The sequence below is a fragment of the Montipora capricornis genome, chromosome 7, assembly GCF_036669925.1.
Source record: "Montipora capricornis isolate CH-2021 chromosome 7, ASM3666992v2, whole genome shotgun sequence".
NCBI classification, from domain to species: Eukaryota; Metazoa; Cnidaria; class Anthozoa; order Scleractinia; family Acroporidae; genus Montipora; species Montipora capricornis.
The window spans coordinates 7,469,722-7,496,482 of record NC_090889.1 but is presented as its reverse complement, the minus strand read 5'-3'; the positions used below and the strand labels follow the sequence as shown (position 1 = coordinate 7,496,482).

General features: G+C 37.8%; 2 protein-coding genes across 4 annotated transcripts; one reads left to right on the top strand and one right to left on the bottom strand.

Moving 5' to 3' along the window:
* Positions 1 to 263: 263 nt before the first annotated feature.
* On the bottom strand, positions 264 to 17,150 carry LOC138057426 (trefoil factor 2-like). Of its 3 annotated transcripts, none has more exons than XM_068903451.1 (7): positions 17,075 to 17,150; positions 3,474 to 3,560; positions 2,740 to 2,877; positions 2,392 to 2,538; positions 1,718 to 1,861; positions 922 to 1,057; positions 264 to 431 (listed from the first exon to the last, which is right to left on the bottom strand). In XM_068903451.1, exons 2-6 carry the CDS (start codon positions 3,550 to 3,552, stop codon positions 930 to 932), a joined length of 636 nt encoding a protein of 211 aa, XP_068759552.1. In that variant the 5' UTR covers positions 3,553 to 3,560; positions 17,075 to 17,150; the 3' UTR covers positions 264 to 431; positions 922 to 929. The 3 variants fall into 3 exon arrangements, with proteins under 3 accessions (XP_068759552.1, XP_068759554.1, XP_068759553.1); XM_068903453.1 differs by having other exon boundaries at positions 264 to 489; positions 17,075 to 17,147; XM_068903452.1 differs by lacking the exon at positions 17,075 to 17,150 and adding an exon at positions 16,408 to 16,573.
* Positions 17,151 to 23,655: 6,505 nt separating this feature from the next.
* On the top strand, positions 23,656 to 24,189 carry LOC138055491 (uncharacterized). The gene has a single exon (XM_068901412.1). The coding sequence runs from the start codon at positions 23,656 to 23,658 to the stop codon at positions 24,187 to 24,189; it is 534 nt and encodes a 177-aa protein (XP_068757513.1).
* Positions 24,190 to 26,761: the final 2,572 nt, after the last annotated feature.

Sequence of the window (26,761 nt, the reverse complement as noted above, 5' to 3'; positions counted from 1 at the left end):
GGGAAACTTTTCCAATGTTAGCATAATGACTATCGTCTTTTTTTCGTTTTTATCCCATGTACAATAAACGTTTTGTAATTGGACAGCTTTCGGGTTGAAAAAAAAAAGAAGATACTTCCGCTTAAATAGTTCATAAAACTACTGTTAGCTCAAGAAAATAATGCCATTGTTTTCCATCAATCTAGCCAGCCCAATCTAAATAACCTTCCACCCTCTCCCCTCTCTCCCTGTGTCACCTCTCACGAGAAGAAAGAATGCAGTACTTTTCATTCCAGATTGAACTTTTATTTCCCCTACATACTTTTAGGATATATGTATATAATTCCATTAAACAGACGTTAATTCTAGCCTACTATTCTATCATCAAGAGACATATGATGGTCTGCACTTGTAGTTCTGACAATAGGTCCTGTTTGAGGATCACTTTTTTCCTGCAAAGAAAAACATATTCACGACTTGTTGAGAAGATGAGCAAAAAAGACTTCATTCCTGAAAAAAAAAAGGATGGTACACTTGAATGTGAATGCTTGAAAATCATGTATTTGATCTGCAGGCTTAATTTATTTTCATTACTGCTTAAGGGAAGTGGCTCTTAACTACAGAAAGACAATGGTTGCTAAGGAGGGGCTTTAGTCAATAGCCCCACAAAAAGGAAGGACGTACGCTCGGTCAATCACCTGACAACCAAACGAAAAAAGGTTGAACATAACCTCTTGAGTATGGGGCTCTGCCCCAGGCGGCTTCTTCTGCCTGGAGCCCCGCTATAATTATGGCTTAAATAATCAAGGAACAATCATTTAGATTATTTATTTGGTAGAGTACACTATAATTTCATTGCATCTTGATAATTATCTTTACGCGTGATCTCAGTTTCAATTGGACGAGGTGTATTGTTAGTACAGAATAAAAAGTCTTCATTACCTGGGGTACTATCGTAAGCAGCAGTACAACATCCCGCCACACAAACCATAGGCCCGTTTTTGACCGGGATCACACACGTACTTGCATTCTCCAGAAATGCCATGGTAGATGTAACAACCACGAGGAGGTGGTACCTCTAAGTAGAACAACATTTGGTACGATAAAGAACACGACCAAAACACTGAACATTATGACATTGCATCATTTTACATGTCGAGAACTTCAGCCTGTCATTCCGAAGCATAGCCAGGGAAAGTTTGATATGCTGTTAAAATATATATACTTTTTCCAATTGGAACTCGAGTATTTCAAATCAGTGTTGATTACCCGGTGAATGCAGAGAATCTCCTTATGATAACTCGAATACTTAAGACATTAAAGAATTTGGAAGCCGTGGTAACGGTTTTCTCTTATGTCGATTCAGAACTTCAGAAATATGGGTTATTGACCGAGCAAGCTTGGTCAATAAAGAATTCAGTATATGGGATAAAACGCCAAAAAATTATCTTTGATCCTGCGAGACGTAGCGAAAAATTCCGAGCCGGCAAGACAGCTCCATCTGATCTTGCCCACTCGGATAGCCAATCACAGCGCGGGATTTGGTTCATCTTGTCCGCTAGCGGAGCTAGTCATATAATAATAATAATAATAATAATAATAATAATAATAATAATAATAATAATAGTTATTTAATAGTTCCTTTATAAAGAGATCTTTGGAGTACAACATTGGTCAATATGGGAAACATACTATTGTGCCTTCCAATTAAGCTATTTCACCCATGCATGCACCTCACCTGGCTGATGAAAACAGTAAGGGGTGTTTTGGATGGTGTCGTCCCAACAACAGGAGTCTGCCAGACATTGGTCTTTTGTTGTCCCTACCTTACCACAGTCATTGCGCTGAGAAGGACCAACAGGACACATTGCATAGGGTGGAACTGTAAAACAAACAATGCGCGACGAAAGGAATCACATTTAGTCAGGCAAAGGTTTGGCAGTTTTTGTATGTTAATTACCACCAAATGTCTTGCTAAGCACTGGAACCGTTTCTCTGATCAAGTGGTATATGCTCAGCTGATTCCATCGATTTCAAAGCCCTCTCTATCTTAAACACATCTCCCTGTCCCCTGGGTGGGTAATCCAACTCAACCTGATACCCTGGGGAAACAATGTTATCCTCGCTGTTCGGGTTATAAAACGTGTGCGTTAACCACTGACACACAAGTTTTTCAGCTTCTTACTGCACTCGCTCTCTTCACAGAAAATAATGTACCAAGGTTAAGGTTTGAGAAAAGCGTGCTGCTAGTGGCCGTTACTTTTGGTTTTTCTTCCCATTGGTTGAAAAAGGTGGTGCGAGTTTAGCTAAACATGCACAGAGCGAGGCAATGCAAAACCAAAGAAAACGCAAACCAATTTCGATGTCCAATTTAAATATCGCTCTATTGCTCTCAACTGATTGGAAACTTACTGTCAAAGTCCTTAAGATAGCACCACGGTTCATCTCCTGGAGAATTTGCTTGCCAACAGCATCCTCTTGCCTCACACTGATGTTGATTGATTCCGAGCCATCCACAGTTAGTTTTTCTTTTCGTGGGGTCAACGATACAAGTGGGCGCTTAAAGCAAATAATACAACGCAACGATTAAAAAAATACTGATGAAGCAGTGGCTGTGCATAACTCTCGCCAAGCCACTAACGTGTTTCCACTTCTAAGGGTCTAGACACGCAGCGCATGTGGGCTTTTAGACTACACAAATATAATTGGCTTCGAATCTAAAGTGCGCTTTGAAGCAGAAAATAAAAGAAAGAATCCTACGTGGTGCATCCTTCGCCCTGTGGCACCACGGCAAGCCACTTGGGACACTGGAATTCCAACAGCAGCTTCTAGCTTCGCAAGTGCCTTGATTTATTCCCAGCCATCCACAGTCAACTAAGTTTTCAACATCACACCGATCTAGCAGGACATGAAAAAAAAATCAGTATTCATTGGTAACGAAAAGATTGCAAAGCATTTAATACTGCTTAGTTCTAAGGAGACTTTCAAGGACCATGTTAAAAATTAAAAAAAAAAACCAAAAAAATACGAGGCTCTGTCTGTGTACGTGTTTTATCTTAAAGGAGCTCCAAATCTGTAAAAGCAATGCTAAACCGGCAGTTAGTGTACTGGGAAAATGCAGAATTAGTAGGAAGAATTAATGATTCAGTTTTTATCCTTTTCTATTAAAATTTGTTTTCCTTTCAGAGGGTGGATTCGCTAAGGTAAGTGCCTTCTAAAGGCATCCAATGGAAATACGTTGTAAAGCCACGTGACCACCCGCCCAGCACCAATTCATTATTCTCTTCTAATTATTAGATTCGACTCTGTCTCGTGGTTAAAAGAAATATGATCTGCCGAATCTGTACCTTTTTGTTCTTTGTTTATTATTTATTTTTAATAGAATGAGCATAAAATACTGTTTGTACGAAGGCGTTTTCTTTGATCCGTGATTTACAGCTGAAAAAACAAAAAGTCTTAAGACAGAAAATCTAAAATGTTCAAAGTGCTGGTACCTTCATCATTTTGAGCTGGTTTCCCCATCACAACCACTGCTCCAAACAAAAACAATGCAAATGCCAGTTTCATCGTCATTTGATGAACTGTTGAAGGAAGTGGTGACAAAGGCGTAAATTGACAAATATCTTATTTACACTAGAGTGACAAAACAAATCGTTTTGTGACGTTAAAAACTATGGATACCTATTAATCATTTGCCAGAAAGAACACGACTAAAAAGTCCTCTCATCTTTAGGAAAACTGCTCGCGTATCACATCTCAACCAACCCACGTGTGAAAATTTGTTAAGCTCGAATATTACACAACGCGATGAATCCACAAAGGCCGTAAAATCAGACAAAAACCTTTCCCAGCGAAAAAGTTTATTGAAATAATTAACATGTTTGCAATTAGAGGCAAAAACCCTTCCTATTTCATTGAGTGCGTAAAAACAAGAAACCCAATCCGTGTCAAAATTAACCATACGCAAGAAAATAGATTTCTCACGGGAGTTCAGGATCAAACCCTTTTCTGAAGAACCTTTTCCTTGAATAATAAATAGACAACAAGCTTTCTTTCAAATAATTCTTGACTGTCATATTTCCAATTGTTTTTTTAACCGTGAAGACTGTGCAGAGTTGAGTACAAAATAACTGTAAATAACCAGACAACAGTAAACATAGATACATTCAAGGTGGTCGATTCCTTCAATGAGTTTGTTAAACCCATATCCAACCACACAAAGTTAGCACAGAATTTGCCGTTTGGTTTCAGTGTTGTACAGAACAGCACTCTTAGTAAAATATTAGGAAAAAAGCTCACTTTGATATGCGACCATGACAGATGCAAATGTTGTGGATGTCCATTATTCAATAATAATAATAATAATAATAATAATAATAATAATGATAATGATAATGATAATGATGAGCTTTATTTAACATGGGAAGGCCTTTAGCAATTTGTTCTCCCGGGTGTCCCTGAAATATATAAATACAATACTGAAATAAATATACAATATACTCAGATAAGTATAAACACAAAATAATATGAATACATACATTAAGACTATACAATGAAATAAGATAGATGATGAAATGATTACAATAATATTTGACTGATTTGTCTTTTGAAGCTTGATACAGAATCAGAGTTTTGACTGTTTTTGGATAATGTATTCCATAAAGTAATACTAGTGTACTCAAAAGTGCGTTTCATGTCTTCAGTTCTTGGTTTAGGTAAAGCAAACGTATCCCTGTTTCTAGTATTATAGCTATGTACTTCTGAGTGACGTAAGTAGTTCGTAGCAAGTTCTTCTAGTTGGTGATTTAAGCATTTATAAATAAGAATGGCTTTGTTGTACTTTCATCTCTGCTATAATGTCGACCAATTGAGCTTAGCACGTACTGAGGCAGACGGATTGTTGTTGTTGTCTGCCGAGAGGATGACTCTTCCGGCACGATTTTGCAGTCGATCTCTGTAATCGTAGAGATAATATCTCGCTACATGAGTCCCAGACTACTCCGACCACAGTAGTCAAATAATGGCTGAATAGTGAGCTGATGGTCATTTATGGCATTTATGCGTGTAAGGATACCGATTCTTGAGAAGACCTTATTGCACAGGTAGTCGATGTAACTTGACCAAGAAATGTTGCTGTCGAGTACGATTCCAAGGTACTTGAAGATCTCTTCTCTCTTTATTGCGACCCCATCTAGCATTAATGTGCCAAATTGAACATAATTTAGCCTCTGTGGTGAACCAATGACCATGTACTCATACTTCTTGGGGTTTAAAGCTAGTTTGCTCAATTTGATTCATCTGGATATACTTTCCAGGTCATCATTAAACCTTCTTAGGATCTCGTCAGCATCATTAGAGAAGTAATACAAGGCAGTGTCGTCAGCGAGCATGTTAACAGTGGAGTGAGAGATACAAGAAGGGAGGTCATTTATGTAGACCAAGAAAATTAAAGGCTCCAGGGCCGAGCCTTGGGGAACCCCTGATAGCATGTGTTCGATCAAAGAAAGCACACCGTTGAAAAATACTTGCTGTTGTCGATTCTTAAGATATGAAATAAACCAGTCTAAATGAAGTCCAAGGAGTTTTCTCACCAGGATGCTGTGTTTTTATAACTACTATAATATATTGTATATTTAAATTTTTTTTTTAAAATTTATTATAATCATTACTCATCTTGATATGTGCTGTATTTATGTTAATCTGGCACGTTCACGTTAAAACGAGTCACATCCGTGAAATGTGGATAAATAAAGTACTACTACTACCACTGCTACTACTACTACTACTACTACTACTACTACTACTACTACTACTACTACTACTACTACTACTACTACTACTACTACTACTACTACTTGCTGTATAGAAGGCCTTTGCAAGATTGAGGAATACAACTGCTGTAATTTGTCTATTGTCAATGTTGGACAACCGCTCATCAATAACTTTTATCAAGGCTGTTTGTGTTCATCTTTTCTTGAAAACAAAAAAAACCATGCTGAGAAGAGAGTAGAATATTGCTATCCATCGAGTGATTATATAACTGATTGTGAACTTCTTTTTCAAATATCTTTGCCACGATTGGTAGCACGGATATTGGACGGTAATTTTCAATTTGATCCTTTGCCCCTGACTAAGAGAGGGGTCACTTTGGCTATTGTATGGTCTCCAGGAGAGATGCCCTTTGTCAAGGATAGGATAAGAATATAAGTTAGTGGTGGAGCAATAATATCGGCCGCTGCTTTTAGTAGGCGGGGTAGGGAGGTTATCCAGTCCTGCTCCCTTGTTAATATTTAAAGATTTCATTTCTCTATACTAAGGACTGATGGAGTTTTCTGCGGGTTAGAATTGGAAGGTAGAATTAGTTTTGGTGGCCTGCAGACGACAGACTATAAGTTGGTCTGAATTTTACCAAGTTCAGAGACGATTGTAGCAAAGCATAAATTAAAATAGTTAGTAATTTTGACTGGAAACGTTGTTATTTTCTTATCGATTTCAATGGTGTTAGGAGTTTTTGAAGATTTGGGTAACTTTTTTAGTGTGGACCATATTCCCATGGGATCCTTGTTACTGTTGGATGTTTGGGTTTTAAAGTAATTGTCCTTATTCCTTAGCTTTTTTGTAGAATTTCCAATCATCCTCTGACTTAGTTCTAACGGCTTTATGGTGAGGAGAGTCCCTTTACCTCATCTTGTCCTTACATAGGTAGGTATAAAACAATATATAAAACTAAATATATAAAACTATGATAATAATATAATATTAATTAGTAATAAAAGCCTAATAGATAAGATAAGAACGCTAACTTTCATTATTGATGGAACAGTATCGCATTTAAAAAACTATTCTTAAAACGTTCTGTTTTACATTTCGGAACAACAAACTGCCATTTGTGGCGTAGATCATAGCGCGATGGCTCACGGAACTGTAGCATGCTATGCAAGCGGCGGTGGGTCGGATCGTTTACAATCGACGTGAATGTCTTATTGCATAAGCTAGAGATGTAATCGTTAATATAGAGACAAGGTTAGACATCCATGGACATGGGTCCTCACGAACGGTTGCCGTTTTTCGCGGAGCATGTTGACCACAAATTTTAGTGAACATTGTCCTCCATGTAGACCATGCAAAATCAGGATCGTCAAAACTTTCGACCGCTTGAAATGAAAGACATTGCAGACCGTCACGGGATGCTTGTTCTTGAAAGCGGTTGAAGTTTCTGAATGTTATCTTTCTAGGAGGTTTCTTTATACTTCTTGCGTGATGAACCGCGTAGACAAGTGAGTGATCACTAATGCTGAGATGATCTACAGCGTGCTATGAGATCCAAAAGGCTACTTGAGGTCTTGGAAATTCGAGTAGGATCTTTAATAATTTGAGTCATTTGATGTTGTACCATTATCGATTTAAGTTTTTTTGTTTGAGGGACGCGTTGTAGCATGTTACAATTAAAATCCCCGACGACCAGAAATTTGGAGTGAATTTGAATATTGTCTAGGATTTCTTTGAATCTGTTGTAAGCTGATCGTCTGTAGGAGGTCCATAAACTGAAGCGATAAGAAGAGGCTTCGTCTGTGGCAAACCAGAAACAACCCTCGTCGAAACTGTTGGGACAATTCCCGCTTTTCCCTTCTCCACATTACAATGTTGATTTTTCACGGTCTCCGAAATGAAGATCCGTTCATCGATCGCTCGCATGTTTCAATATTGTCTGGGGGGGGGGGGGGGGGGAGGGGGTTGGGTTAACAAAAGAACACGCGTTGCTCATGTAACCATGGAAGCATGAGAGCAAATTCTCTACTTTTCGCCCAAAAGTTTGACAAGTGTCCCGAAGTCTTCTGACCCGGATTGTAGCTTCGAGCTCTGAGGATTCCAAGTCCGGGTGATGGTTGTAGGCAAATTTGTTTTCAATATATAAAAACTGCAAAACCTCCGCCGTTACCGCTCTCCCTGTCTCTTCTCAATAAATTATAACCTGGTAGATCAATTTCCGAGCCTGATACATTACTGTTGAGCCAAGTTTCACTGAAGCGACAACAGAATGGTTATTCGTGAAGATCTTCAATTCATCCGCAGAGGAGCGAAGACCTCGGACATTAGGATGGGCAATCACAATTCCTCTTTTTTGCGTCATATAGTTCGTTGTTGAAGAAGTCTTAACTTCTATTGAGGAAATAGAACAATTGGAACTTACATTTATTTCCCGGCACGTAATAAAAATGGGAAAGCCAAAGTCTCTTCACTTCACACTGTCACCGCAAGACTTTAATCATGCAGAAAAAAAAATGAAATCCATGATTACAATTGGTGCAAAAATCTAGTTAGTATGCTGGTGGCCGTCGATTGAGTGTCTTTTCGGCACGAAGAGTTAAAAATAATTTTGGCGGATTTTCGCATGAAATAGCGTTTACTCGAAGTTTATTTTGTTAATTTCAAGTCGGTGTAGCTAAAGCTGTTTTCCACAATGAACTACAACATAAATATAACTTATTAGCTTGCCTCAAAGTTAAAACGCTCTTTCATGGGAAGTTCCTATTGAACTTACTATTTAGGTTTTGACTTGTTGGTCAGTAAGAAAAAAATCAAGATTATATCAGTTTTTTTTTCAAAGTTTTCAGTGGTTCCATTTACCCTGTCACTTCTGTCCACTACTCTTGATATTGTCAGCTACATGATACTTCCAAGAGAGATGTCATGATTGTTTGTGTGTGTAGTGTAAATATTACAGGTATAAATAAATTGAAGCATCGAAAGAAGTGAAGCACGGGAATTGAAAAAAATTAATTCCCATCCTTCGATTTATTTATACCCTTTTACATTTACATTTTGGATGTATACTACCACTTAAAAATGCGCAACAAAATCGATTCCTAGAGATATTACAGAATGTAAGGTGTGAGATTCTTGGTTTTGCCAAGAGTATGAATTCCTTTGAATAAAAAATGGAACAACACAGTTTTTCGTCGTATCTGCATTTCAGTCTGTCTCTCATATGGCATAACATATGAGTGGATGGCAAATTAATTTGACTACGGTGGTTTCAGAAATGCCACTCTAGACATATTTCAGATATTTGAAAAACATTTCAATTGAGACTCAAGTACATTTATGATGGACAGTTGTTTGAGTTGAACGGTGTCTTTTACGGCTGGAAAAATTCAGAAGTTTTCGTTCTACCGTCCTGATTAAGGAAAAGTAGTCCAGAGATCTGAGTTTTTAATTCAGCGCTTCAAGCCAACAGCTATAAATACACCCCAAGACATCTTTGGCTACATCTTTGCTAAATCTTTGACTTGAATCTCAAACATGTTTGACTACACCTTTGTCAAATCTTTAACCTGAATCTCAGACATGTTTGACCACGCCTTTGTCAAACCTTTGAACTGAATCCCAGACATCTTTGACAACACGTTTGCCAAGTCTTTGAATTGAAGCTGAGACATATTTGACGACACCTTTGTGAGGGTAACAAAGGGTTGACATAAAACACCTTTGGCGCTTGTCAAAGGTTGGGTGTAAAACTGTAGTAAAAACGGCCCTTACCACCTGAGACCCCCCTGCAAAGGCAACCGCAAAGGTAATATTTGACGCGCGTCAAAGGCATGTAAAGCTGTAACAAACGCGGTCTTTATCGCGCCTTTGACAAGACATTTGACGCTATGTAAATCCAATTTTTCGTCCCGTGTCAGACTAGGGTTGTTGAAGCCGTGAAGAGGAGTGCATGGAGCCGCGCCATTAGGACCAGGATTGGATATAATGTCGCCTCAAGACAATAAAAATAACGATGAGTAAATTTCAGCTAGAAGGGCATTTTTTTACGAAGAAGATGGTGATTTGGAGCCGCTTTGAGGTCGAGGTAGAGCGGGAGCCAACGTTTGTCAGTCGTCTCGGCAGGGCCGGCTTTAATTCCTTAAAAGTTGAGGTTATCTGCTTATTGGCAATGTAAATACTGCAAGCATGATCGTCCAAGATGCTAAGCCTAATTGCATCTGACTTGTGAGTTAAATGAGGCTCGATAAAAGTGAAGAATACGACACTTCTCAGAACATGACCGGACGCCATTACTCCATGCACGCCCAACATTAATCCTCTAAGAAAAGACATAAGAAAGTCGCTTTTAAGATTCCAGATATTCATTTTTACCGCTTGTGTTGTTTATCGAATTGACGTTCCATTCTTGAGTTCATTAGGGTGCATTTTGTTTAAAGATCCAATAACACACCATTTGCGTCACATCGGCTTCGCCGCCATTGCTTGTACTGTGTCCACCGGATAATATCTACGTATTTCTACTACCTCCTGAAACCTAGCAAAGATACGCTCAGAAGAACAATACTTAGCAGGGGAGTGACAACTTTTCCATTTACCGACACGGGAAAAAAAACTAAAGAGAAAAGAAACCGAGAAATTCTACTCATGATCTGACTGGATTGCCATATATGGCAACTCAATAAAGCGTGAAAAGTCCCTTGCCGAAAATAACTGATCAGTATCTAATATATATATGTAGCCAAGCCCAAATGTGAAGCTTCCGTCTCTAACCCAGAAAGCAAATTATACAATCTTTTTTTTTATAAAACTTCTAATTTTTGAGCCGAGGCTGAACATTGAATTTGCCGTTGTGAGGCTGAAAACGTTCTTAAAGAAGCTCTTAATTTTACATGATATAGTTTTTCAATAGCTCAAATCTTGCGCACGTTATTAAGAAACCTATCAAAGTGCTTGCTTTTTGTAACTATTATGAATAAGAACTGCTCATTCACATCCATTAACTGATATGTGTCTCATGCAAGAAAACCATCGTTATCTTATAGTAAATATGCCCTGAAGTATTTGGGTTAATTTATATTTCTTTACCTTAATTTCATGCTTTCATTTAAAATACAAACACCAAATAAAAACGTTCTCAATCGACTCAGTCTCAGCCTGAGGACTGTTCTCAAAACGTGCTTATAATTTTGGTTAATCTCAGCCTCAACGTTCATATGAAAAAAAAATATTTTTATATATAAAAAAGAGTGCATGATGTCTATGGAAATAGTTATGCTTCTGCTTAAAGTATAAAATCAAACACCTCTGAGCCGACAGCAGTAAAGAAACCAGTCTTACAAACAATAACCAACAATTTTAATCAACACCTAAAACTGAAATTACGTGCACAGTAATCTCTTTCACAACATTTTCCGTTTATCTGACAATCTTTACTCCCTCCCTCTTCAGTTCAGAACAACAGCAAAAATCTTTACTAAAAAGTCAGCCTAAAGCGTAGTAAATTCGCTTACTCGACTGCAATTTCACAGTCAAACAAAGCAGCTCACAACTGGACATCCATTTAGCACAAAAAGGCCATAAATGTGATTGTTGAAATATGTCAGAATCTCTGTCAACACGGAATTGCATACTATTTTAAGGCCTTCTTGGTTTTTGTTTTTTTTTTATAGCTAAATTTGTAGTTTTACAAAAATATGTGAGGCAGCGAGTCAAGTATTAAGAAGAACTTGAACGTTACCTGAAACATAGTTAGAGGGAATGGTTATGAAACCCGACAAATTTCTTTGTTGTAGGTTTTGTTCTGTTTTTTTGGCCTTGACCGTGCACAAAACACAATAGTTGTTTACTTCGTACTGAGGAACTAACCAATAGAAACGTGTTGATTACGTAATTCATGCATAGTGTATGAGCGCAAAACAAAAGATTGTGCACGGTCGTGGACTTTCCAACCTAAATCTTGGCATTTTAACTATGCCTGAAAGCTAACCGTTGCAAATAAATGTTTCGTCTCTCACTCTATTTCTCTCTTCTTCGCCTTCCTCGGCTTAAATTTCTCAAATTTCGTCGCCTCTTCTCTTGTGCTCTTTCCCGCTCTTCATCCCATTGCTTGTCACTAATATTATTTCTCACCAGAAAAACGCGAGTTGCCATGTGCAACGCTGCCACGCGATTTCCCACCGAGGAAGACTAACCGACCACTCCCATCCCCAAAGGATGTCTTGCCTCCCCACCCAGACCGCTACAGTTTGTTCAGGCGGACGTACGTAAAGTCATAACCAAAATACCTCGCATCAATAGCTTTCACAAAAAAATCTTACCCATGGTGCTCCGCTGGAGCGCTCCGCGCGCCTGAGCTCTGCTTTTACAAAATAGGCCATTTCCGAGTTCATGTCTGCCTCCTCTTCAAAGCGAGTCTAAGTGCGAAGTTTTTCTTATGATAATTAGTTTGCTTTCATATGTAAAGTAGAACTAATTACCATCACAAAAACTTCGCACTTAGACTCGCTTTGAAGAGGAGGCAGACGTGAACTCGGAAATGGCCTATTGTGGTTCAAATACGGTCTGATTGCCAACGAGTCAGCCGGGCGAAGACGAGGCTGACGAGGGGGCAGCCTTACAGAGCCGAAGCGCGAGAGTGTTGTGTATGCAGAAATAATTTCAAGCGCTCCAGAGAAAATGTAAGGTAAGATAAAGTAAGTGAACAAAGGCTGCTTATCATGTGACTTTAAGAATAGAATAGAATAGAATCTTTATTTATCCACGATAGGAGTTAAAGCTAAAAAGCTTGTGGGGTCGTGTACTTAACAAAGTAATTACATTTCTAAAAACAACCTAAGTAAGAAGCTATAATACAGTGACACATTAACATTCAAATTTTCAAATTTTTACATCTCAACTTAAAAATACGTATAATCAGTTAATCTATTCCTAACTGTTGAACCTGATAAACCAGTAAAGGTAAAGCTCCTGAAGTGATCATTTCTCCTGAGTAGACTACGAAGTTTCTTGGGGTCGATACTACCTACAGATGTCAGTAGGTCCAACGGACTTATTGGTCTTAAGTTTATTTATCTTTTCTTCAACAGACCGGATTGTAATTGAAACAGGAATTTTAGGTGACAATATAGAGGTGACACTAACTGGCGTGTTACCATCTACTAAAGCGGGCTGCTGTGGCATTGGCAGTGATTTAATTAATTTCTCACTGATCTCGGAAAAATATGAATTCATCATTTGTGCTTTTTCCTTATCCATTAAAGCAAAACTGCCGTCGGTTCTCTTGAGGGGGCCAATTGTTCTGTTGCGTGCTGTGCGATTTGTAGCTTTGTTAATTAAGTTCCAGTAAGCACAGTAAGAACCGAATGAAAGCTCGTGCTTTGATGTGTGATGTCATTACCCAAACTTGCATGACGCGCGCGACTATTTATGATCCTGTGTTCGGAGGTAGGTGACAACGCACTTTTCCCATTTCCCTGACCATTGTTTTGTGCACACTTTCTTGCAGTGTCTTTAATATTCATTTTTGAACTAGCGTGTTCTATATTGAGTGATAGCACTGATTTTATTCAACTTAATTACTGTATATTCCTGTTTAAATTATGGCCGTTCAAAAATTAAAGCATTACTTTCCGTATTATTGAAAAACACGTTGACATTTACACAGATGAGTTCACGCTCTTGAGTGCACCATGGGTAATCAGGGCAAGATGGAGAGAAATTTAAAGGTTTGTAAGGAAGTTCAAAACGATGAAAAGTATTCATGATATGTAATTTTGGGTTTTTATTTTCCAAAACAGACGTTATGCACTCAAAAGGTGCGGCGGAATAAATTTGGAGAGAATGGCTATTGTGGAAATTATTTTATTAAAAAGAGTTTCTGCCATACATTTCTTGTAATTCCAAAGGCACAAAATTACAGAGAATGTATGGAGACAAAAAAAAAGCAATATTTAGGAATTCCAAAGAACGGATACCAAATCTACTAGTTCATCTCAGTTGTAAACATGAACTTATTTGTTTGGTTTATGAAGGCAAAAGTTTATAAAGTAGAGTCATGTACAGTATATTTTGCTTTGAATTCCCCTAAAAGCTTTTGAAATTCCCACCATGTTGCCCTTTTTTTGGTGTTGTCGTTATTAGCTTTTTCTTTTAAGTTTTGGATCCCGTCTTTATTGGAAATTGCGAAGCGACCGTCGGCCATTTTTTTTTGTGTGTGTGTTGACGTTCAAATTTGCCGCTTATGATTGTACTTACGCGTCGTTTCCATGGAAATTAAATAGGTACTCCCACGCGCGGAGTACAATTTGGAATTAATTGTACTGCTCTCGACCAATCAGAATTGAGTAATTTTGGTGAGAGTACTTTAAATTAAAAAAACGATTAATAGGAACTCGTAATACTGAAAGTTCGGCTAAAGGCAATTTTGAGAACAGCTTTTAGTAAAATCCCTCGAACCTATCAATCACGAATTGTACTCGAGGTCGTGCGATTTCATCTACTTATTGTATTATTGTCAACTAGATAAGCTGAGTTGAAGTACTTAAAAAATGAAAAAAACTACAACCTCTGTTGGGTATTTTGGAACTCCACTACAAATCTGCAAGCTACGTATTATATTGACTGTTTTGTTGGCACTCAGCGATAGCTATAATTGATAGTATATCTGTAAAATACCCAAACTACAACGAACAGAAATACCTACTGCAGTAAAGGAACAAAAGCGGAATTCCAAAAAATCACTAAGTTATTATTCTGAATGAACAAAAGCCTAATATATATGAAAAATAACTACTTTACTTTGACCAGAATGAGCGATAACGATTTTATTTGATTCAGCTGGGCATAATAAGCACAAAAGATCCCAAAGTCAACTTTAAATCTATTTGTTAAAGATAATTATTTTGTTCAAGTGAAATTAAGCCTTTTTTTATAAACCATGTTAGATTAAAGTGCAGATACCTCAATGAAAAGGTCTCGTAACTGTTTATAATGCGCTTTTTATGGAATCTTGATGGAATGTGCACATTGATTTTACTATTTAAACTTTGATTTTTCGCGAAGAAAATAACAACTTACAATTTGAACCAATCGACATCGTCAAAAAGCAATTAGCAATCTTTTATGTGGATGAAAAGCTAAATGAAATTTGGAAAGGTTACACTCTAACTCTCAATGACATCAGCTCTTTTAATGGGTGCGTTTTAATACCGTTAAAAAAATTATTTTGATCTACAGCTCGGACAGAGCGGTAAACAATGAATTGGATACGTTGCCGAAGTTATGAAAATTAATAAGACACGTCAACTTTTAGAGAAATGAGAATTAACCGCAACCTTAATAAGAAGTTTGTAACGAAAGCAATAATTTGACATTTTAAAGAAAATGTAATATTTCTTTCAATAAACTTGACTATCTAGGGCGTAACAAATCCTATAACCATATTCACATTTTTCTGATTTTCAAATGGACACGCACAAGGTCCAACTAAATGTGAAGATTAGAAAAATCTCTTTTTATGCTAATTGTCTCGTCAACTTATAATGGATGGTAAATAGTAAAACTGAACAACTCTTTCTAAATAAATACTAATGAGCGGCACACAGCAACAGATCTTGTCAGCTTGCTTTTATTTCACCGACACTGAGGTTTCGTCTGATTACGCAGACTTCATCAAGGAGTTTGAGCAAGATAGGATGAGGATTGTAACTTTGGGGCTCACGGATGTAAACGTCAAATCCGTGAGCATCAAAAGTACGATTTTCATTGTCATGCAGGATTTTAGTTATATCCTGTACCTACTGTTGTGTGGGTGTTTTTTGCTGTTAGAAGGTATAAGATAATTTCTTTTGAACCACCTAGTTCAAACTCCCTGATGAAGTCTGCGTAATCAGACGAAACCGGTCGGAGAAATAAAGGAAAGTTGACAAGATCTGTTGCTGCGCTCTGATCACTAGTCTTTATCTAAAAATGATAAGTATATCAGTCCAGTATTAAGATATACCTTCCACAATGCAAGTAAAGAAATGAAGAAGCTAATGCTTGTCATTTTGGGCGACGATCCAGCCTTCTCGAAACATGTTCCACCACGGGCCAAAGGGAAATGAGAAAAGACGAATGGAACACTTAACTCCTTTCCTTAGGAGGGACTCCCATTTAATTGAAGTTTTCGGAGCAAAAGTCGTCTCCCGCCACCCCTGCTGTTTGAGAGTGGCCCAGGATCCGGGACACCGAAATAGGAAACGTTGAGCACAATACGGATTAAATACGCGTTTTTTATTCTTCTAGGCGGTCTTAACGATTCTGGATTTTCGAGCTATTATATCATAGTGTCCTATTGCAACTTAAATTCAAGGGAGCGTTATTTTACAGTTTGGCTGTGTGTATCTCCCTCTGAAAGCAAGTGGAATTATTAATTCAAGTCTTACGAACTTTGCTGTCATTCTTTCACCAAGGACACTAGTAAGACGTTGCACTCTTCAAAAGTTAGAATCTTGAAAAATCAAGCCTTTGCCCACTAGGAAATGATTGATAAAGAATTGACGTAGACCGTCGGCGAGTGGAGTGCTTTCAAATTTCATTTTCACATCTTCTAATTAACCAGTTGCCTTCAGAGTGAAAAGCAATGTGAGGAAAAGGAATATTCCATGAAAAATCACACACCTTTTAATGTATGAACAGGTCCACGCGTTTGTTGCCACTGAATGGTACTTTTCTATTGCTCTGGTCTACTTTAAGGTGGCTAAAGTTTTTTATAACAACTGCATTGGAGTGACCAGGTGAATTTGTCTTTTTGTGGTTACCATTTGAATGAAAGCAGGTGAGACGTGTTCATGTAGTTACTATGGTGTTGTGTAACTTCTCTCCCAAATTTAGAAAATGTTCTCGATTTTATTTGTCTACTTTTGGGAGGCATAAGCTCGATTTTTCGTCGTTATATATTTATCTAACACTGGAAAATCACAGGGAGAAGACAATCGGTTAAAATTAAACTATGAGCCACTTTACGTAAAGCTCTCTGCTCGTCTTAGTTACGCTCTGCTCGTCTCGAGAGGAGATTTTAAATAAAATTGTTTCCTAAATAAAGACCACACTAAAATTTCACCAGATGTACAGGAAGCAAAAAATTTTCCTGCAGTTCTAAACTGTGAATGACATTTTATTGTACGCTGCAGTTAGATCTGCTTGATTGATTTTAACACCAACAGGTGTCGTAGGCGGGGATAAAATGGTTTCGCCCGGCTTCTCTAGCTCTTGGGTTACATTTAACACTTCATAAGACATGATAATGTGAAAAGAAAAGGCGCGAATAATATTAAACGCAACATACCTCAGTGAAAAGGCGTTCTCGAATCTTGGAGGAATGAGCAACACTGGTCTTGCGACAAACCCTTTTAATTTCAATACTGACAACTCAATCCATCACCAAAGAGCCAATCGTCAAGGCCGAAAAGCAACTTGTCTCGACAAGTGTGCCAATAAAGAACTGACGGCCTTTGCCAAAATCACTGGCATTGCCACGTCAAATGTATGCGTTTTAGACCAGAAAATAGAATTATTTAGATCCACAGCTCGGAAAAACGGTAAGACATTCAAAAAAAAGATGCAGAGTTATAAAAATTAATGAGATAGGTCATTCAACTTTCTGAAAGATGAGCCGAGAACAGCAACCTCAATAAGTAACTTGTAGCAAATGCAATAATATGACATTCCAGACAAGAATTTATTATTTTCGACAACACAATCCTACGTGAAATACTGCCTCAGAACATCGCCGATTCAATCTCACCCAAGCGTTCCAGACTTGCTCATCTCTATAGCCTTCCCAAGACCCACAAAGTGAATCTCATTATGAGGCCTATTTGATCGGTAACTGGAACGTATAACTTCAACTTGGCTAAATGGTTGGAAGAAAAACTGAAACCACTCTCCGCAAATGATTTTACGATTACCGATACCATTTGCTTCTCTGAAGAAATCCGCAACTCACCTATCAGCGAAGACGACATATTGGTCTCTTATGATGTCACCGCCCTCTTTACTATTAACGTCCCTATAAATGAGAACATCTTAATCGAAAAAGCGTTTGCCAATCATTGGTTTAACCAAACTTATGACCTTAACCTGCAAAAGGATCAACTCACAAAACTTCTCAAGATCGCCACTACTAAACAGCTTTTCCAATTCAATGGCCAGCTGTATGAACAAATCGACGGTGTGGCTATGGGTTCACCCCTTGGCCCTCTAATGGCCAATATCTTCCTCGTCCACTTGAAGACAAGCTTACCCGCGATGGTATGATGCCCACATTATACAAGAGATATCTTGATGTAACCTTGGTCAGAATGCCCAGCACCGACGCTGGAATTGATTTTCTCACTACTCTTAATAGCCTCCACCCCAGCCTGTCTTTTACGATGGAGCTTGTTATTGATAACAAGAGCTCCTTTATCGATATTGAGATAATTAAGAATCGAACAAAGATTGACACACAAGTATATAGAAAGCCAACAAACAATGGCTTGTTGCTGCATTTTCATAGCCATATAGACAAGCGCTATAAAGATTGCTTGCTCAAAGCAATGATCCATCGTGTGTATGCTCTATCCTCAGCAACTGAAGCCTTCAGCACTAAACTACGTTCCATTTTTACTCGACTTGATTACCCCTTAGCAATGATTAATTCTACCATTACCAAAACCATTCAGAGTTTTTCTTTTGACACGAGACTGAGAGAAAAACGAGGTAGATAGCAGCGTTGGGCGAGCGAGTTTGCCCTTTAAATATCAAACATCAGCTAGCGCAGTTAAAAGGCAAATGCGTGATCTCAGTCACAACATTGCCATTACACTACAACCCGTATTTATCAGCAGAAAATTGGAACAAGACCTCAAGCCCAGAGAAATCAAGCCTCCAATCGTAAATCAACAATGCGTTGTTTACTCTTTTACATGTGATCTGTGTGATTCAGATTATATCGGTTATACGGCTGAACACCTTCATCAATTTATTGTTGAACATAAAAATTCTGCGATCGGTAAGCCCTTTTTGACAGCCAATGGGGATACAAGCCTCCTCAAACAAAGCCAATTCCGCATTCTAAAAAAAGTGCCAAGGAAAATTTGACTGCCTCGTCTACGAGATGCTATTCATCAAGGAACGCAATCCTAGTCTCAACACGCAGACTGATTCCATTTGCGCAAAACTCTTTGTTTAAAGAACATTCCATCACCTATTGTCTTTTTAGTATTTAAACATTTTTTATCTTTCACTCTTTGACTTGATAATGACGCTAGCCAAACTTCGAAACGTCGTCAACAAACTCTTAATATGCTTTTACGAAATGTTTTATCGCAATTTTTTTATCATTAAATGTTTTAAAAAACCGATTCTTTTTCGTAAAATGTACTCTCTCGGACGTAACAAATACTATCAACATATTCACATTTTCCTGTTTTAAAATGGACACACACAAGGTCGCCATTAATGCGAACATTAGACAAGGTCTTACATGATTTCTACGCTAATTGGCTGGATAACGCTATCCACCGGACAAATTATTATCCATTGGATAGCGCAATTGGTTTTGCTAGTGTTTATCCACCGGATGGGGATTTATCCGGTGGATAGCCCTATCCATCGTATGAACAACTGGGGCCTGAACAATTTATGGACCGCCGATAAACAATACAACACAACAGGATGGGTAAAATATAGGCTTGAAGAGTGATGTTATGTTTTGAAATTTAGGGCACTGAGTTGGGTTGTATTGAAGACGCAGAAACTGGATTTTCACAGGAGTAATGCCAAAGATCAAAAAGAAAATGCAAAAAAAAAACAAAAAAAAAACTAAAAGAGCCAAGGAATCCGATGTCGATACTTTGAAATGCACGGTCTGTTTCTTTGCTTATAAGCATCACAGAAAATGTTGACTCCAACTTGATAAAAAGCAAGGAAACCAATCACGGACATGTGTAAGATCGTTATATCCAAAACAAACGTATCGCCAAACAGAAAAAAAGGTTTGCCGTGTGCAAGATCGTACAGTGCGGTAACTGGGCTGGCGCACTAGACTGCGAAAAGGCGGCTCTTTTACTAGCGGAGAGAAAAAAAACGGAACGTGCTCAAAGTCCTCGACGCAAGATGAGAAGCGTTAACTCCTGCTAACGGAAGACGGGACAATTTACAAAGTCAAAAGATCCAAGCTGGAGGTTTGCATTTTATCTCAGGGAAGAAAGTATTTTGGTTTGAAACTTCGCATAGTTTCTCTGGCGAGAATACTTTTTTCATACAAAACAATTTCCCTTCTAAAAGTGAATATATCACGAATAATCTGTTTTACTTTTCCCGTTAAAATTCTAAACGTGTCGGTTTATGCTGTCTTTTGGGACCAACCATGATCAATCTTCTCCCTACTGCTGCGGACTAGAACTACGTGATCTTTATTAGCAAGAACGTTCTAACTCACCTGTTTAATTCTTATGGAAAGACTGTCATGATATTTGGATGACATTTTAAACTTATCGAAGGTTATGCAAATTCAAATCATTGGTCCAAATCTTTATTTTAAAAGACAAGATTAGCTCTTTGTATTGAACAACAATAGCTCTATACTATTGAATTCTAGTAGCATAAGCGTGACTGGCTTAAAACTCCACAAAAGAAAGCACTAATTTGGCTCGCACGTTTTCTGCCTTGACCGCTAAAACTTTCATTTTGTCGTGTTTTCATTGGTTTTTTATGAGGTCATTTCGGCTGTTTGTGATTTGGTTTTGATGAGATCATCTTATCTGTTTGTGATTGGTTTCTTGCCCCCATATTCTGACTTTATTGCGCTACTCACTTGCTCTTTACTATTTGATTGCTGTGCTAGACAGAGCTCTATCCCAAGCAAGACTATTCATCGCCAAAACGATATACACACACAGTACTATTTTATCGTTACACGCGCTCGCGCTTCTTACAAAAACCATATTTTCCCCGCCGAAATTTGCACATGTTGTTGAGCTAGGTTTGTGTTCAAACTTGCTTTTAATTTAAGCACATCCTTTCTTTGTCATTCTCATCGGTGAAAACCCCTCGTGTTCGTACGTGGCTTACATCTCTTTAACCTAACCGTAATTTATGCGACGTCGATGCACGTGTTGTTTTACTTTGAGCTAGGGTTACGTCTACAAACTTGCCCCTAATTTATGCACGCCCCCTTCTTTTGTCAATAGAGAGCTTAAGAGCACCAGGCGTATTTGAGTCACGCACTTCGACCGGAGAAAGAGTTTGCATTTTGCACCTACTGCGCATGTCTTACCGTCCGCGACATGCCGTCACCGACCTAAAAACCCCTCGTTTGCCGTACGTGCAGATTGAATAATAAAATAAATAGTCTTTATTTCCAAAAGATAAAAGTACATATCTTAGATAAAAGTACATATCTTATGTTACATTCTAATCACCTATACACTCAATAAAAATCTACCCTAAAAATTAAACTAGTGGAACTACGAATGCGTGATATAAAAACCGGGAAAAGAAACAAAACAGTGCTTGTGGGAACGACCTAAAAAATGTTGTACAATATTCAAATCTGATTCTGACTCTCCATACACAGAAAGGCAATATGTAAAATTCGGTAGAACTAAGGACTTAAAGACTCTCTGTCTACCGAGATGCTTTACGCGCCTTTGGTTACGTTTTCTTTCGGCTTAAAGTAAGGAGTGGAAAAGAAATACATATAAGCAACAAAGGAATACTAGAAAACCTGGCCAATCCTAGTCGAATAAAAAATAAAGTTGCAATGAATAAAGCGCCGCTTCCGCTCTTGGACTTATACATGTTATCGGGTATTTCGGATTGATTTTGTCACCTCACGCGGCTCGCATCGCAATAAATATGTACACAACCAATTTTAATACTGACCTCAATTTTTGGTAAAAGTACTCGTTTGCCCTCGTTTGTCTTGTCTTTGACAATTACAAAAAAAAAAAAAAAAGCAGATATACTATTCATTGAATATACTCTTCCTGGCAAATTTGTTCACTAAGGCTCTGCTGCAAACGTTGTCGTTAAGTCACACAACAACTTGGGTATCGTTCAATTCGGGAATGTTCTTAGGAATGGTTTTAACTGCTAACCAAACAAAAGCATCTCATCTAAATGTTATATGAAACAGTAATTAGAATTCCAAACAAGTCTCGAAATAAATAAAAAAAGTAAATATCCAACTATTAATTATAAAGAGATTACAACTGTCACTCGGCTTACTCCAAATTGACATGAGCAAACTCAGTTTTAGTTAAAAGTTTGTGGTATCTCAATGAATCGATTTGGGCTCTCAATGATCTCGAACTCACGCTTCCGCAAATATACTGCCTTTAGCGGAACTGGTCGTGGCGTTTTCTTGAATTGATTGTCGGTCCAACTGCTCAGTCCTCCAACTCACATTGAAACGCTTGTGAATTCTACTTTTAACGACAAAAATACACCGAAGGCAGAAACGGCGGCCAACCTGGGTCGACTGGCGGCCAGACATGACATCGAGGCGTTTAAGGATACACACGTCGTATTTTCGTGGAGGAAAGGAGAAAATGAACGATCGACGTGCGGAAAATTACATTCCTGGTTCTTCTTTAAGTGGGAGAAGGTCATCGGTTTAAAAAAAATGATGAGCTACGGTTTTGGCTGAAATGTTGGAACAATTCTGCTTAAAGCTTAACTGTAAAGAGATAAATTTTAACTTTAGTAAGCTTACATCGTTCGATCTGGCCTAGTTGTGTGAAATCAAGTCATCTGTTTGAATAAATTAAAAAAAATGCTCTTGTTTTTCTTTTTGTTGCTATTGCCTTTTCAAGAGTCGAAGAATACATCATTCAAGGGAAAGACAGTTTTCTTATGGATCCGGATTCGAATTTGTTGTACACAAAGCGAGAATTCGCCAAGCAGGGTGCGAGTTGTGCTTTTATTGATCCAAACTCTGGTGAGGTTTGAAGTTACTAATGTATGCCTCTTCAGGATTTTGCTGCCTCATCACTGATTAAATCTTGTGTACTTCCACTTTCAAACAAGGAAAATTTACAAATTTTAAGCTTAAGAGCCAAAAAGTGGTTACAATAACGGAGTTCCACACCACCTCCAGATGCAATACACATTAATATCTTAAAATTAGTGTTTCGTCATTTTTTCTGCATGAAGCATTGATAGCACTTACAGCGAAAATAAAAGGGTTTGTCGTCGCTAGTGCATTCTATTCTTAAGATACTCATACTCATAGGTTCATAGGTTTCTTTATTTCCACAGATAAAACAATACAAATCAATAATACATGTCACAGAAATGTGGACTGGAGATAGATGTGCGAGCAAAAACCCACAGGGTTATTAGTGTTCGCACACCTAATCTAGCATTCATACAAGGTATTAATATTAATATCTAATGTTAAATAGCAGGCAGGCATGATAGACTACGTTGTGGAAACCAAGCAATAAAATAAAATAGACTACAATTAGGTTAATTGCGAAGTTTGAAGTTTGGCCGAGCTTATGGCTGAGCTGAGCTGAGCTGATCCGTAAGTAACTATCTGGCAATGGCCAAAACGAAGGACCAGCCAGATTTAGTACATCGTTTTAAAGAGCTCTAGATTAATGAGCTGATGCCAACTTTTAAAAAGGATTTATTGACCGAACTAAAGACCGAAATCGGCAAACAGATGAAGATCGTCACAGAACGATTCGAAAGCAAGATCCGTGACCTGGACAAGAAACTTAACAGCCTCGAAACGTCGCAATCGTTGTTTCGAGCAAATTTGATGCCTTTACCGCGGGACTAGCGAACACAAAAAAAGATATTAAAACCATCAACGATAAAGTTAACCAGCTAGAAGACAGCATTTCACATTTTGAGAACGACCTGTACGACAACATGGCGTCCCTCGATGTAACACAACAATACTTAAGGCGTGATTGCTTAGAAGTTACTGGAATTCCAGTCATCCCTCTGGACAATCCCACCAGGCGCGTTGTTGAACTGTCCTCTGCTTTGGATATTGACTTAAATGAACAAGAAATTTCGACTGCTCATCGCCTTCCAGCTACCAAAAAGGTGAAAGAGCGAATAATTGTAAAGTTTGTTAGGCGTGACAAACGCAATGAAATTTACAAGCAAAGATCAAAGCTGCATGGGAAGGACACGTCGTGTTTACCATCAGTGGCGGCTGAACTCGGTAAGAGCATTGCTGATAGGCCAACGAAGATTTATATTAACGAATCCCTAACTCCTTACAGAAGAAGACTTTTTGGGAAGCTTAACGCATTCAAGAACACAAACAAGTGGAAGTATCTATGGACGACGAATGGTACTATCCATCTACGACAAACGGATTCATCACAGACATTCCACTTCGATACTATGGAAGACTTTGAGGAGTTTGTAAACCCACAAAAGGACAAGAAGTAACTGGACAGATAAGTAATTGTAATTGTAACCAATGATGATTTAAATTTTGAAACTCTAGCTCGATTACAAGAATATGTCTTGTAGTAATAATGTTTTGAAGCAACTACCATTCTTCAATTTATCAGACCAAGAATTTTGTAATTTAATTGGTTCCTGCAACCCCAGCCTGTCCGGAAGACTTGGTGATAATATTTATCTTTTGAATGTGCTCCCTAATCCTGACAAACATGATGAAAGGGATTCTGATCTTATGCTTATTCCTCCATGCTCAGAATACTACGAAACCTCCAAATTAAATAAGTTACTCAATTCATCTTACAGCTCTAAGATTTGCTTTAGTATATTTCACTGCAATATTAGAAGTCTACCAAAAAATCTTCCTATCTTAGAAGATTGGTTATACTCTTTAGAAAAAAACCCGACATATTAGCCATCTCAGAAACAAAGCTGAACAGCAAATCTATAATTAACATTGATATACCCCAGTACCATTTTTTTCACACTGCCAATGAAACAGCTGCTGGGGGTGCCGCCCTTTATATATCTAACACTTTAAAAGCCATACCCAGGGCAGATATAACGTTTACTATGCCTCTAGTTGAATCCTGTTGGGCAGAAATTATTGCTAACAATAACAAACCAAATATTATTATAGGATGCATATATAGACATCCTTCAGCTAATATGCCAGGTTTCACACAAGAACTACAAAATATAATCAAAAGTTTAAGTAATAGGAAACAACATGTCTATATAATAGGAGATGTAAATGTAAATTTCCTGAAGTACAAGGAGCATGCTAACACTGAAGATTATCTTAATATGCTGTATTCCAATGATTTTCTCCCACTCATCACTAAACGGCCGACTCACTAGACTCACGGATCACTCTTCCACCTTAATTGATCCTATTTATACTAATGCTCCCATTCAAAACACTACTTCTGGTATCGCTCTAGATGACATATCTGACCATTTGCCTGTTTTCTGCATCTGTAATGCACCCACTTCTAAAAACAAAGCATATAACATATCATAGAGATTATAGTAACTTCTGCAAAGAACAATACTTAGTCGACATCAGTCAAATCAACTGGCCAGATCTATACTCCACCTCCACTGATCTCCATGAGATAACTTGTCATGTATGAACAAAGTGAAAGATATTGTCAATAAGCACGCCCCTTTAAAAAAAGCAACCAATTCTAAAATGAAACAACTTAACAAACCTGGTTAACACAGGGGCTTTTAAAATCAATTAAAAGGAAACCAAAAGATGTATAAATCACATTTTTTCAGCAAAAATTCAATGAAGATAAAAGAGTATAAACAATACTCCAATCTACTTAACAAAATGAAGGCTAAAGCCAAAGATAAATATTATAACCAATATTTTCAGCTGTACAAAGAAAACCTGAAAGAAACATGGAAACTTATTGGTACAATCATTAAAAGGAAAGTTAAAGTTAAATCAAACTGCTCTTCTAGGATCATAAGAAATAGTAAGATCTATACTAACGAACTCGATATTGCTAACCAATTTAATCAGCACTTCACTACAATTGGCCCTACCCTTGCTAGTGCAATTAACCCTATCTATGATAACCCCACCAAATACATACGTAATAGCCCCGCAAATAGTTTTACTTATCAGCTGTCACTGAAGAATATTGTGGCTCAGTTATCTTAAATCTAAATGAAAGAAAGGCTTCATTGGATATTCTAACAAGTTAATAAAACTTGCTAGCCATGAATTATCTAAACCTTTCTCATATATTTACAATCAGTCAATCGTACAAGGTATTGTGCCTAATGTACTTAAAGTTTCAAGAGTAACTCCATATTCAAATCTGGGGATGCAACAGACCCTGCAAATTACAGACCCATAGCAGTTTTATCACCATTTAGTAAAATCCTAGAAAAAATTGTCATGATCAGCTTATCTCATTTATAGATAAATACAATATCTTGTTCAAATATCAGTTTGGGTTTAGAAAAGACCATTCTACTGAGCTTGCTATTTTAGAAATAACTGACATCCTTAAAACCTCAATTGACAACAATTCAGTACATGCGGGTCTTTCTAGATTTTTCCAAAGCCTTCGATACTGTCAACCATGAGATGCTGCTAAGGAAATTACATAAATATGGAGTACGTGGAAAAGCTCTAGATTGGTTCACAAGTTACCTTACTAAAAGAACTCAATATGTGAAACTAGGTAATGTTGAATCTGAATTTCTCCAGATTGTTTGTGGAGTTCCTCAGGGATCAACCCTTGGACCACTGTTATTTCTTCTGTACATAAATGATCTTGCTTAACTCTTCCGACAGGCTTGCCTTTCGAGTTTTGCTGATGATGCTAACTCTTCGATGCTACTAAAACATCAACAGATCTTGAGCCAGTTAGTTATGAACTCAGAACTTCAGAAAGTAATTAACTATTGCAATCTCAATACAGTTGTCTATTAACATGCGGAAAAGCAAAAGTTATGATATAAAATCTCCACAGAAGCAAACTATACACAATATTATATCTAAAATGAACGCAAAACTAGTATCAAATATTTAGGC